Source organism: Diabrotica virgifera, chromosome 1 (assembly GCF_917563875.1).
Source record: "Diabrotica virgifera virgifera chromosome 1, PGI_DIABVI_V3a".
In the NCBI taxonomy this organism is placed as follows: domain Eukaryota; kingdom Metazoa; phylum Arthropoda; class Insecta; order Coleoptera; family Chrysomelidae; genus Diabrotica; species Diabrotica virgifera.
In genome coordinates this window covers 2,468,830-2,482,915 of record NC_065443.1, presented here as the reverse complement: position 1 = coordinate 2,482,915, position 14,086 = coordinate 2,468,830, and the positions used below count along the sequence as shown (strand labels likewise).

The 14,086-nt window shown below is 34.4% G+C and overlaps 2 protein-coding genes across 2 annotated transcripts in view; one reads left to right on the top strand and one right to left on the bottom strand.

Moving 5' to 3' along the window:
- Window positions 1-7,119, top strand: part of LOC114328013 (uncharacterized) — a 44,422-nt gene extending 37,303 nt beyond the window's left edge. Inside the window, exons 7-8 of the mRNA XM_028276752.2 lie at window positions 1,002-1,261; window positions 6,796-7,119. Of these exons, the coding sequence (XP_028132553.2) occupies window positions 1,002-1,261; window positions 6,796-7,027 (492 nt within the window). The 3' untranslated portion in view covers window positions 7,028-7,119. The remainder of the gene's footprint in view (window positions 1-1,001; window positions 1,262-6,795) is intronic.
- Window positions 1-14,086, bottom strand: part of LOC114328012 (disintegrin and metalloproteinase domain-containing protein 10-like) — a gene marked incomplete in the record, with an annotated part of 957,890 nt that overhangs the window by 235,136 nt on the left and 708,668 nt on the right.

Below are 14,086 nucleotides of genomic sequence, written 5' to 3'. Positions count from 1 at the left end.
ACTAGTAACGTCATCCATGTAGGCGCGGTGTCGTAATCTACAATTTTTTAAAATGAGAATAGAGGTCGTGTGCTAGCTCGTTCGAAAGGTTATTTAAGTATCTATTCAATATAATAAACATTAACATAATTATTTATACAGTGTGTTTAAAGAAAAATTTTTTTTATTAAAATAATTGACACTAAAAGAAGAATGTATTTAATTTATTTAATTGAAAATACATTTTACTGTTTTCAGAAAATAGAAAAATTTGTTTATTTGACAAATAAACATTGCTTTTCGCTTAAATTAAATGTTTAACACGTTGACGGACAGTGCGTCAAATGTATAAGCAGGTTTTGTGACACTGTATTTTGCAAAGTAGAATAGGGAAAATGCAACGTCTATAGACGTTGTGTCACATTACATCAATGGAAATTAGACGTCTATAGACGTTCTGTCCGTCAACGTGTTAATCTGTCAAGAGGCAGGTGGGTCGCAGTTTGAACATTTAATTTAAGAAAAAAGCCAAGTTTATTTATCAAGTAAACTTTTGTTTCTGTTTTCTGACAGCAGTAAAATGTATTTTGAATTAAATAAATTACATACATTCTTCTTTTCGTGTTAATTAATTGAATTCAAAACACATTATTTTGGACATCATGTATAAATAATAAGGTTAATTTTTATATGACTGCATAGAGAATTGAATGACCTTTCAAATGAGCTGGCACACGACCCCCATTAATTCTCATTTAAAAAAATTATCGTTTACGTTATCACACCCAAATGGATGACATCACTGGTATGATATATATGCCAAAAAATCATAATTTAGAAATAAAAATCGACCTATCTCGGGATTTGTCTCCAAAGTGGACTATTCTCGAAAAAATTAATTTATTCCATCATTTTGAACCTCTCAATATTTTATTTGAATACCATTTTAATCCTTTTTATATACTGTTTTTTGTAATATTGTTCATTTACTAATTTATTTACGATTCGTTACTTTTCTACAGGACCAAGAAAAAGTACTACAACCTATGTGGCAAAATGTCATCAACACCAATCATTGTATAGGTTTCGAAAACTCGTCTAATATAGTCCACATCATGTGCAATAATCCAGTTGTCGTCTTAGAGAACAAGGTGATAATGTCGTCGGTTTTCAGGAATAAGCTTCCTTGCGACTGTGCTATGATTAGAACTGAATATTTCAAGCTCGGCCTTGTAATCTACGTAAGAAAACATCTTAAGGAAAGCCCGAGTATATCAAAGATGTAAGCTTAATTTTTACTACTAATGCCTGGTTGCACCAATATATCTTAAGATTACGACGTGCCCAGCTGCTGCAGCTTACTAAACATATGCGTTGCACCATTGAGTCTTAGATCAATTTTCAGCTTGCCACAATGGATTGCCAAGTAGATTGCATCTTAAACTTCGTCTCAACTAAGACGTGCTTAGATAAAAATCTAAAATTATGGATCTATAAGCTAAGCTGGACCTTAAGATTTGTTGGTGTAACTAGGCATTATATACATTATATACATTATATTAACAAGTCATTTATATAAAATAAATGTGATTGAAGATGATAATTGCAAACATTGCGGAAAACAGGGTGATCTTGATCATTCATATCTTTTTTGAATGTACTAAGTTTCAACAGCATTCAAACTCTATAAAAATTTAATTAAACTTAATATGCATGCACCATTCAATATCCAGTCTCTGTTGGCTACAGGCTCACAACAAATATACAATATCATTATAGATTTCTTGTCAGATACACTCACGATCCTATAAGATTTGTACGCAGGAGTGAAATTTTTTATGATTTATGTTTAGATTTGCATCCTTTTATCACAAATATTATATCACTTTATCAGAAATCCATCATTGTTTTATTGTATTTTGTGTTTATTGTATTATTATTGTATTGTGTTATTTATTGTATTAGTATATTAATTCTGTTTAATTTTGTATTAGGGATAGGATTGTATATTCTTTGTTGCAGCTGGCTGAATGACTACTGTCTATACCAGGGGTGGCCAAGCTCCTTGATAGTTAGAGCCACTTTTCACAAATTAAAATTTTTCGCGAGCCGCAATTAAAAATGTATTCAAAAAGTATGTAAAGAAGGTATGTACAATGTTTTTTAAAAAAACTCTTATTTATTATTGAAAACAGTTGCGCTGTTGCGCAACTGTTGCGCTGTTTTGCCGTCTCTTGGTCCCGATTTCCTAGATTTGTTCCATCCGCCCCTTTCTAGGTCTGCTCCTTCTTCTTTTCCCCTGTCTCTTGGCATCTGTCACCTTCTTTACTAGTCTGTTCTCGTTCATTCTAGTTATATGTCCAAACCAATTTAAGTTTCTTTTTTTAATTTTTTTCTCTATTGGTCCCTGTCTTAGCACGTTTGTAATGTTTTCGGTCCCTGTCCAACATTTGTTTTCCTTCTTTTGGTAATTCTTTAAAATTTGGTGAATAATTTGTGGTAGCACTTCTGAGTAATTCTTTTTGTGTTAGGATTTCACGAATTTTAAAATGGAATTAAATGGTTCATACAAGTACGTTGTTCCTAATATGGAAATAATTCCACCAATCATCCTTTTTTAATTTAGGGTATGAGCTTCGATGTTGGTACAAATTTCCAAAATTCTGTAATCGGCGTCGACTTATAGTTTTATTTTCGAGCTTGATCTTCTTGCGTCTCTATTAATTTTAATTCTCCAAATGTTCTTTGGGTCATATATTGGTAATAAAAAAGTCACCTTATGGATTACGTTTATTTCAAATGAATTCAGAAAAAATGAAGAGACGATTTAAAATATTTTAAGTCTTGAAATCAATTTTGGAGTTCGGTTAATATTCCTTCTGGCTTTCTTATTTACTCGTACTCGTTAAGTTTTTCTAGTTTAATATTGTAAGAATTTTTTTTAAGTCCAGTAAAATGAGTAAATATTGTATACAAATTGGTCTGGAGTGAGTTGATTACTGATTTTTGTATCGCGCCTCTCTTAATGCTCTTTCGCGTAGTTTTCGATGTGTTGTATCACTCTTAGTTTGGATGGAAATGGAATTTGTTACAAAGTTGCATTTGGTCTTTCATTTGTTGTCAGTAATTTAAAAGACATTCTGAAACACATACGGAACGATAATAATTTTTTTAAATCATAACACAGAATTGAAAAGGATCTCTTGTACATTTATCGAGAGCCACAAGTAATTCTTCAAAGCGCCGCATGTGGCTCGCGAGCCGCAGTTTGGCCACCCCTGGTCTATACCATTAAATAAAAATAAAAAAAAACTAGGCATTAAATACCTTTTCTACCTCTTCTATTATCATCATCTTCATTATTTCACAAAGCAGGCTTTCGGGTTGAACCGCGTCGATTTTCTCTTGGCTGAGCTTTCGACGTCCTCTCTGACGTCATCTTCCTGGGTCTCAGTCTCCTGAGCCCCCACAAACTGAACTGTTCACTGGATAACGCATTATTGTTGTTTCCGATGGGGCACCGTTTTTTTATACCGTCGTAAAAGCAAAACGTGTTTTTATACCGTCTCGGACGATATGGAACGAAAAGCCTAGTTGGCTGATTCTTGGAGCGTTGATCGAAGAATAATAAACAACAATAAGGTATAAGAGGTGAGTGTGAGTTATTCCTACCACTTTTCCCGTCGTTTTGGTGCGTTGAACGAATCCGACGGCTTTTCCTTTTACCTATCCTATACGAGCGGTGATCGTATTTCCTTACATGTCTTTCCATCTGGCAAGTTGAGCGAGATGTCCTTTCCATATACGCCCATTTCATATTAATAAAGGTAATTCCTAATCCACGCGATCGTCGGTAGTATTAATTCATGTACCAAATATCGTCACATCGACCCGAACCGAAAGTTAGATACGTACTCTAATTTACTCTGCCATTGGTACAATTAAACCAAACACTCCTTTTAATTCATAGTAAATCAAATTTTCAACAGCACAGTTGGACTTACTTCAATTTGAATAGGAACATGTATAGATGGCTGCATAGATTCTGGCTATTTCTCATTATAAAAATCATTTCATACTTCACGTTCATCTTACATATTCAAAGTACTTACTTAAATGTAATTATAGCCACAACTTTGTTGATGTTTGTTATTACTAGGTAAATTTTCATTAAATATTTTACTAACAATTAGTTGGCTGTCGGAATACAGGGTAAATTCCACGTCACGTTGTCCATCTGTCTTTTGACACCTTTCAGAAACATCACTCATTTTGCATTCAGTTGCCATTAAGTCATTGAAATGTGATCAACTCAATTTGGATCCCACGTGTTGGGAAACCTGTATACCTTACCTTAGGACATTATCCTGTTTGCCATGTGACCATCACAGGCCTTTTTACTGAAGTATGCACTTTTAAGGCATCTATATTTTATGTAAGTAAAGGGTTCTTACCCAAATATTTTTCTTGCTCTAACCTTTGTCAATATTTAAATAATAACTTTATATTCATTAAATCGGTTATACTTATTTTTAGATCGAACACTGATGATGATTTTTTAAAAAAATCGAAAACGTTTTGTTGTGATGTAGCCCTTTTAAGGGATTTTTAATAAAAAAAAATTTTTTATACCTTTTACAAAGGATTTCTTTCCAATTTTGTGATTGATGGTATACAGCCAACTACAGGAAAACCTTTTTCTTTTCCTTGTGGATTTTTTAGATACGTAGGTTATAAATGTATTTTATTAATGAAATTAACGAGTAGTTAAGGCTAATTATCTTATCTTTTGTATGTTTTGATTCTAAATAAAAATGTCTTAAAAAAGCGAACCTTTATCTACCGACGATCGCGTGGATTAGGAATTACCTTTATTAATATGAAATGGGCGTATATGGAAAGGACATCTCGCTCAACTTGCCAGATGGAAAGACATGTAAGGAAATACGATCACCGCTCGTATAGGATAGGTAAAAGGAAAAGCCGTCGGATTCGTTCAACGCACCAAAACGACGGGGGAAAGTGGTCGGGATAACTCACCTCTTATACCTCGTTGTTGTTTATTATTCTTCGATTAACGCCCCAAGAATCATCCAGGAGAAGTCTCCATGTCGAAGGTAACCGGGTGCAGTCTTTTTTTTTGTTTAATCTGGATTATATAAGATGGGGGCAGTCTGCAGACTGAAGAAATTTCATCAAATCCGTGTTTTTAATTTTGGGATGTTGTTATTGACTTATCGGATGAGAGATGAAAGTTTTTGATGGGGGGTAAATATTGTCTTTATTCCTCGTGGATTGAGAATTTTGTAGATTTTGTCAGTTACATCTTTGATATAAGGAAGAAAAGCTTTCGTATGATCAGGTCTGAGTCTTTGGGTTGATATAGAGTCGAACTATCTTACATAGGGCAAACCAACCGTAGAATCCAAAATAGAATTTATGAACATTCCATATCTGTTGGCAATTCCCATTCAATTTCAGCTCTAGGCCAACACCATCTTCATACAGGTTACAAAATTTACTTTAAACACTACAGGACCATAGTCTCCATCTACTTCTGTAAACCAAGAACTATCCGAAAAGATAAACAGATAGAAACACGGCCAAATTGTCTAAACAAAACACCCACCCAGGCGCCATTTCAGCTAACCACAGTATAAATAAACGGCCCCCCATCAGAAACAACAGTATTGCGTTGTCCAGTGAACAATGTAGTGTGTAGGGACTTAGGAAGCCCTGAATGTAATGTATACCTCTTTAGGATTGTGGGACATTATATAACAAAGACATTTACGATAGGTTTTATTAAGCTTTATAAAGATATGTAAATTAACATTGTTCCTCTGGTTCACATGGAGTCCCTAACCTAAGTGTGTTGTCAATGTCTGAAGATGACGTGTCAGAGAGTACGTCGAAAGCTCGCATAACAAAATCATGTAATCATTAACTGACTAGTGCAATCTAGATGCTATCGAAGCAACCTACTTTTAAAAAAGGGACAGAGAAGTTAAACTAGTAAGAGCAAATAACTGTTTTAACCCTTAACTACTGACATGTATGTTTCAGGACGTAGACTATGACATGCGTTATGTCATACCGTTGCCGATTTTCCCTTGATTTCAATATGAAGTTATCTTATATCACTGTATTTTTTTTACATCATCTACGGAATGACTCTTCACACTGCTACAGAATAAAATACTGTTACGACAGTACTATAGGATTGATCCCCCTGCTGTAACCAATTGTATAGTTGTCAGATCGTGTAAAAGTTGTAAATGGTATTGCTAAATTTGTTGAAATTAAATAAAGCTCTTTTAAAGAAGTGTAACAATACTGCTCCAAATAAAATAAACTTTATTTTTTCAAGAAAATTATAAACGCATGCATAATATTAACAAAACGATGGAGGTTCTGACAAAATCCTTTATAAACTGAATAACAAAAAAAAAACTTGAGTATTGGTAACTCAAAAATAGTAAAATAATGTTGATAAAAGTTAGATAGACCAACTGGATGAACTAGATGCCATACTAATAGGGGAATAATACACTGGACTGCATTTAACTATGGAAATGTGTAAACACTTATGTGCGGTACGTGATACCGCAAGAAAACTTTACGTCAACGTAGCTCAGACACTAAACCATTCTAGCAGCAGTTGACAGCAGGTACAATTACATACCACTTGAAGGTATACCGATGGTGTTCTAGGAAACTTTTATTAAACACGTTTTACAAAATATATTTTCGGTGCGGTATGTCATACCTCATGTCAGTGGTTAAGGGCTAATAATAACAATCATTATTTTTTAGGATAATAAAACTACAAGGTGCCGGCATACTAAAATATCTTGAAGAAAAATGGACGTACAAACACAGAGGTGGGTCGGACCCCGAACAATGGTATGCAGTAACATTTAAGCATATCGAAGGAATATTGGTATTTTATTTTCAAATGGTAGTTTTTAGTCTTTTCGTTCTGGGCATTGAAATTATCTGGAAAGGTGAGATCTTCAAGTATAATGAAATAACTTGTATTGAATGATCAAAGGTAAAATATAGATAGAAAAATATAGCTTGTTAAGTATGTTATCTGGTACAGCAATTGTAGAAAGTAATAAACATAGTAGAATGGAGTATTTATTTTATTCATTTCTTTTTCTTTGAATACTGTGTCCAAATTTTAGGCTTAGGTAGCTTCCATGACAATTTGCCGATATCGTTCTCGATCTTGCGCGGCATGGAACAATTAATCTGCTGATAAGCCAGTCCATTGACGAAGGTTTGGAGCCATGAATATTTCTTCCTACCAATTCCCCGCTTTCCATCTATACAGTAAAACCTCCGTTAACCGAAATAATTGAAGGAAAGGCCGTTTCGCATAACAAGAATTTCGATTAAAAATAACATTGTTTTCTGAATTCTTCTTGTTCAAATTACATAGTATTCTTAGTCAAAGTTGGTGTTAAAAGATGAAGTGATTTCGTAATGTTTTCTAATATGTAAATACGCAATAATACTAAGGAAAATGAACATGTTTAAGGTGTGTTTTAAATAAATCTTCTATTTTCTTTTACGTTTTCCCCTGACAACGAAGTTTTGCAGCCGTTTCGGTTAAACGATGTTTCGGTTAACAAGGTTTCGGTTAACAGAGGTTTTGCTGTATTTCTGTTGAGTATTAACTGCAGTATCCAGTCTCTGCTACCTCTCATTGTATGCCCCAGATATTTAAAAACTGCTAAATTTATTAAGTGGCTATTTACCTGAAGATATTTATAACGCTGACGAGTTTGGTCTGTATTATCGAGCATTACCAAGTAAAACTTTTACATTTCGTAATCAAAAGTGCACTGGGGGTAAATATGCTAAGGAAAGGCTGAACGTATTATTGTGTGCAAACAATGAAGAAAAACAAAAACCTTAAAAAAAAGTAAAAATCCTCGATGTTTTAAAAATTTCCATGTTGATAACCCCTAAGTCGACTAGTACTACAACAAGAAGGCCTGGATGACCAGAGATAATATCATGACAGTTTGGCTGCAGAAATTTGACAGAAAAATGCAACGTCAAAAAAGAAAAATTCTCTTTTTCCTAGACAACGCGACATCCCGTCCGGATTTTCAGTTATCTAACATATTGGTAATACATATTTTTGCCACCTAATACTACAGCACAATGTCAACAGTTAGACCAAGGAATAATAATTAAAAACTTTAAATCCCTGTATACAAAGTTTTTGATGAGAAGAATGTTATCATTAATAGAACGTTCTTATTCAACTGCTGAACTGGAGAAATCCATAAAGATTGCTAACGCCGTAATTTGGATTGTGGCAGCATGGAAATACGTTTCAACAAAAACAATTGAAAATTGTTTCATTAGGTGCGGTTAAACAGAAAACGATAGTAATGGTGAGAAACTTGTGGAAAATCTGAAGCTACAAGACCTGGAAGATGAACTTGTCAACCTTTTGCGAAAGTCATTGAAAATACTTTGAACTACCTAGAGATTGATGCAGCCCTATTGACGGAAAATCCTGAAATAAACTTAGCTAGTTGTGGTAGTGATTTTAAAGAAAACGAACAGGTGTCTAAAGTCTCCGACAATGAGAGTGACGATGAAGTAGAACTTACTACAACTGTAAAGTTTGTTTAGCAGTCAATGGTTGACTTCAATTAGTGCGGTCGTAAATATTATTAAATTTGTCTGACATGGCCCATTGTTAAGACCCACCCGGAGCGATAAGCAACCGAGGTAGACAAAGTTGGTCTTTTGACAATTAACACTGACTAGACGGTACTCCTATAATAAAGCAAAAGATACACAAAATTTATAATAATTACGACGACAAAAACAAAAAAACGGATGTAAAATATATTGCTTTGCCTTAAATACCCGAAATTATTGTTTTCAAGAGTTTTAAAATAAATTAAATCTCTTTTAATTGTTAAGATTATAGAAAAACAAACATTTAAACATATTTAAATTTTACCTGAAACCGGGCCTTTTATACTATTGAAGTACCACTACAAGTATTGACCATTGAAGTCCACCATTTACTGCTAAACAAACTTTAAGTAATTTAAATGATGCTTACCTAAAATTAAGAATTATTTTTTATATACAGTGCGAGTCAAAAGTCCGGCCCTACTTCGTATCTTTTGAACGGTTACACGTATATTAGTGAAATTTGGAGGAAGAAAATAAACGGACTTAGGCTTCTCAACTAGTCATAACAGGTGACGCAATAGTGACAAATGACTTTACAGCGCCACTGTGACAGTTAATTTTAAATGGGACGTTATGGCAAGCTCATTTGAAAGATATTTAAAATCCCTATTAAGTCATACCAATGTCAAAAAGGTTGACGTTGACGTATAAGGACATCATAAGCAAAAAGTATCCAATATCACCGGATACTCTAAACCTAACCAAACACTGTTTAAATAACACATATTTCATCTTCGTCCAGAAAGCCACTGCGCATCCGCTGGGAAAAATATTCTAATTCGGATTTTTTGCACAATCTTACTTAAAAAGGACCCCTTATAACAAATTTGCATGTTGCCAGGACCAAAAGTTGGTCAAAAATTTTTTAAACGTTTTTTTTTGTTTTTTTTTCCTAAAATTATTTTTTTTGCATGGAACAAAATTTTTTTAGGTTTCTTGGATCATTCCAAACAGAAAAGGTCTTAGTGACTTTTCTCTAAAGTTGATAGTTTTTGACATACAAGCGATTAAAAATTAAAAAATTTCGAAATCGGCCATTTTTAACCCTCAAAAACTATGTGAAAAACTGAAAATCTGAATGTGGTCAAGGTAGGTAGATATTCTTTAAACATCGATTGATGAAATCCCGAAGAGTTTTTTGCAATACACTATCAAAAACTTCTTTGTTTTTTAATTGCCAATCAAGCGTGCGCGACACTATTTTCCACCGTTGCATGTGTATGCAGTATGGTGCAAATGAAAGGAATAAATTCGTTATTTCGTAAACCGGTGACTTTAAGGAAAAATCCCAAAACAGGTCGATTTTTATTTTTAAGTTATGATATTGTGACACATATGGTATACTAGTGACGTCATCCATCTGGGCGTGATGGCGTAATCGATGATTTTTTTAAATGAGAATACGGGTCGTGTGCTGGCTCATTTGAAAGGTTCTTCAATTCTCTATTCAGTAATATAAACATGTACATAATTATTTATACAGGGTTTTCAAAAATTTTTTATTAAATTAAATCATTTGGCAAATTGACAAAAAAATTAAATTATTGGACACCCTGTATAAATAATTATGTAAATGTTTATATTACTGAATAGAGAATTGAAGAACCTTTCAAATGAGCTAGCATACGACCCTATTCTCATTTTAAAAAATCATCGATTACGTCATCACGCCCAGATGGATGACGTCACTAGTATACCATATATGTCACAATATCATAACTTAAAAATAAAAATCGACCTGTTTCGGGATTTTTCCTTAAAGTACTTTTTCCACCATAATGCATACACATGCAACGGTGGAAAATAGTGTCGCGCATGCTTGATTAGCAATTAAAAAACAAAGGAGTTTTGAATACTGTATTGCAAAAACTCTTCGGGATTTCATCAATCGATGTTTAAAGGATATCTGTCTACCTGGGCAATATTCAAATTTTCAGTTTTTTACATAGTTTTTGAGGGTTAAAAATGGCCGATTTCGCAATTTTTCAATTTTTAATCGCTTATATGTCAAAAACTATCAACTTTAGAGAAAAGTCACTACAGACTTTTTCTGTTTGGAATGATCCAAGAAACCTAAAAAAAATTTTGTTCCATGCAAAAAAAAAATATTTTAGGAAAAAACAAAAAAAAAACGTTTAAAAAATTTTTGACCAACTTTTGGTCCTGGCAACATGCAAATTTGTTAAAAGGGATCCTTTTTCAGTAAGATTGTGCCAAAAATCCGAATTAGAATATTTTTCCTAGCGGATGCGCAGTGGCTTTCCGGACTATCTATAAGGAACAAAGATATAAACAAGTTGAGGGAGCACCGATGGGTTCCCCACTGTCACCAGTAACAGCGAACTTGTTTATGAAGGAAATAGAACAGCGGGCAATAGAAACAGCTGAATACAAACCCAAACTTTGGCTTAGATACGTGGATGATACTTTTATTATCTGGACCCACGGAGAAGAAAAAGGTTTTTTTAGAACACATCAACAATATCCACCATAAAATTCAGTTTACCATGGAACTGGAAGAAAACGATCAAATACCATTCGTAGATGTGTTAATAATAAAGGACACATAGGCCATATAGTGTATCGGAAACCGACACGTACCGACAGATATCTAAATGCTGCTTCACACCACCATCCTGCACAATTGCATTTAGTCATCAAAACCTTGATTACAATATCCGAAAGACTGACAGACCAAGAACATCAAAATGAAGAAATGCATAACGTGAAAACAGCGTTAAGAAAAACGGCTTCTCAACATATACCATCGAAAAAGCTCAAAATGCTCGAAGAAGAGTTGTGGGCCCTACAGAAGACGATAAACCGATCGGCAAAACCAATCTGCCATATGTGAAGGGTACGACAGAGAAAATAGGGAGAGTGCTGAGAAAACACAACATAGAAACGATATTTAATACGGACAGAAAGATCTCAACTATTTTAACAACACCAAAAACCAAAATATCGTTAGAAAGTCAAGGTGTATACGAGATTCCGTGTGGGGATTGTGGAAAGTCGTACATTGGACAGACCAACCAAAGAATCCATGTAAGACGAGAAGAACACCGAAATGCTATCAAAAGGGGAGAAACCACGTCACCCCTGGCTCAACATGTCGCAAATACAGGAAATACAATAAACCTGAACCAGACAACGATGTTAGCTAACATCGAAATAAAAAGAAAACAGGAAATCAGAGAATCGATAGAAATTGAAAGAAATACCAACGGCTTAAACCAAAGAGATGATGTGCAACGGTTTCCTACAACATGTAAAACGGTACTGAAGAAAAAGACCAAAATAAATCATGCCGCAACATCGACGCGTATCATCCCTCCGGCGACTGCAACCTACACTGGACCAATAACAAGAGCCACAGTTCGCGCAGGGCAAGCAGCAGCAGCATCAAGATCAACTACATAAGTGACGCTATCGTCAGTAAGAATTCAGTTTACTTCAAGCATACAGTATTTGACGAATCGACGCGATCTAATTAATTTTTCTTCTTCTGTTTTCGCATAGAAAACCGGCCACAAACGTTTCATAATTAAACCATATTGGGGATAGTTTCGGAAATGAAAATAAATTTCAGTTTGCGGTGAACGCGTTTTGGGCCTGGATCCCGTGTACCAAAAAGAAGTTTATTAATAGCAAGCTGAAAATTTGTTAATAGCTTAACAGTGTCTAGTCGGACAAACTTTGATGTATGCAACCACTGGAACAGGGGAAGTTTTAACTATGGAAGGCGACTTTAATTATGGAACGTATCATCCTGACAAGTTTATGATTGTGAAAACTAGCGCGTTGTTTTTTAGTTTATTGAATATCAAACTTTATAATTATAATATACGAAAAAATGTTTATCCGACAAATATGTATATTGGGCATTTTAATAAGTCCAACAAGTAGAGTATGTTAAATGATAGGAATTATGTTGGTGGTAAATAGCAGTATAATTTTTGCATGAGAGTTTAATGAAAGGGTAACAAATCAATTGGAAGTTATGTCGGACAAAATGCATGGGACGTTATCGTAGCCTGACGTTCGAAACCTGTAACATGTTCCACAATAAAAACTTCCCCTGTTTACATCAAAGTTTGCCCGACTAGACACTGTTAAGCTATTAACAAATTTTCAGCTTGCTATTAATAAATTTATAAATGATTCTAAGATAAAAAATTTAAACATCTTTATTACAAAATTCTACAAAAAAAGATTAAAGATTCTTTGTCTAATGCAATCTCTCTCTCCACACACACATAACAAAGATAAACAAATGTAGCAAATTTCTATGGCGGATTAATAATTGATTCGACATTGAACCACGAAGGGACAGCATTTGACGAATCGACGCGATTTAATTAATTTTCTTTTCTTCTATTTTCGCATAGAAAACCGGACACAACCGTTTCATAATTAAACCATATTGGGGATAGTTTCGGAAATGAAAATAAATTTCAATTTGCGGTGGAGGCGTTACGCGGATGTTTTGACGTAAATTATATATAATTTACCGCTTTGTATGATTTCTGTGATAAAATTTAACGAGTTATGTACAAAATCCAATTTACCGATCATTAAAAGTAGTTGTGTTAAGTGCAGCTTTTACAGGGTGGTTTCATAACTTAATATTCAAAAACCATAAGCATTTCATTTCCATCAACAAACTGGTTTATGAGAGAAGGAAAACAAAGTAAACATGAAAGAATAGTTACCAGGTAATTATAGACCAGGACATTTAGTACAAAATATATTGATTTTTTAACACAGTACTTAGAGACTTGCTTATTTTTGCGTTGTGTTCAGGATGACGCCAGGAAAAAGTCTGCTATGGAAAAATGGGTGGAAATAAAATTAAAGTCCATAAAATGCATCCAGAATTGCACAAACATGTCAAAATAAGTGTATTAAGGGCCAGATTGGTACTAGGGGGTTTTTTGTGGTAGCTGAAGACGAATGCGCCATTAGAACCGACCACCGGAGCATCTGGTGTCCAGTTTCACTGCTAAGGCACGTCATCTGAAGTTTTCGGTACCAAATTGATCACTCGTGGGTTTTGGGGTCGCTGTAATATCATTAGATCTGACTCCCGGTGTAACTGATGTCCAAAAAGCCTACTCCCGAAGATAATATTCCTTAGTAGCGACATTGGGCACCAGGTGATCCGGGGTGTCGGTTCTCATGGCGTATTTGTATTCAGCGACTCCAAAAACCTCATAATAATCTATTTATATGAATTTAAGGCCATAAATCACCTTCTAAACTGCTGAAGATGACGTGTCTTAGCAGTTACCGTGGGCACCAGGTGCTCCACGGGTCAGTTCTGATGGCGTATTCGTGTTCAGCAACTCCTAAAACTCCTCGCCTAACTTAT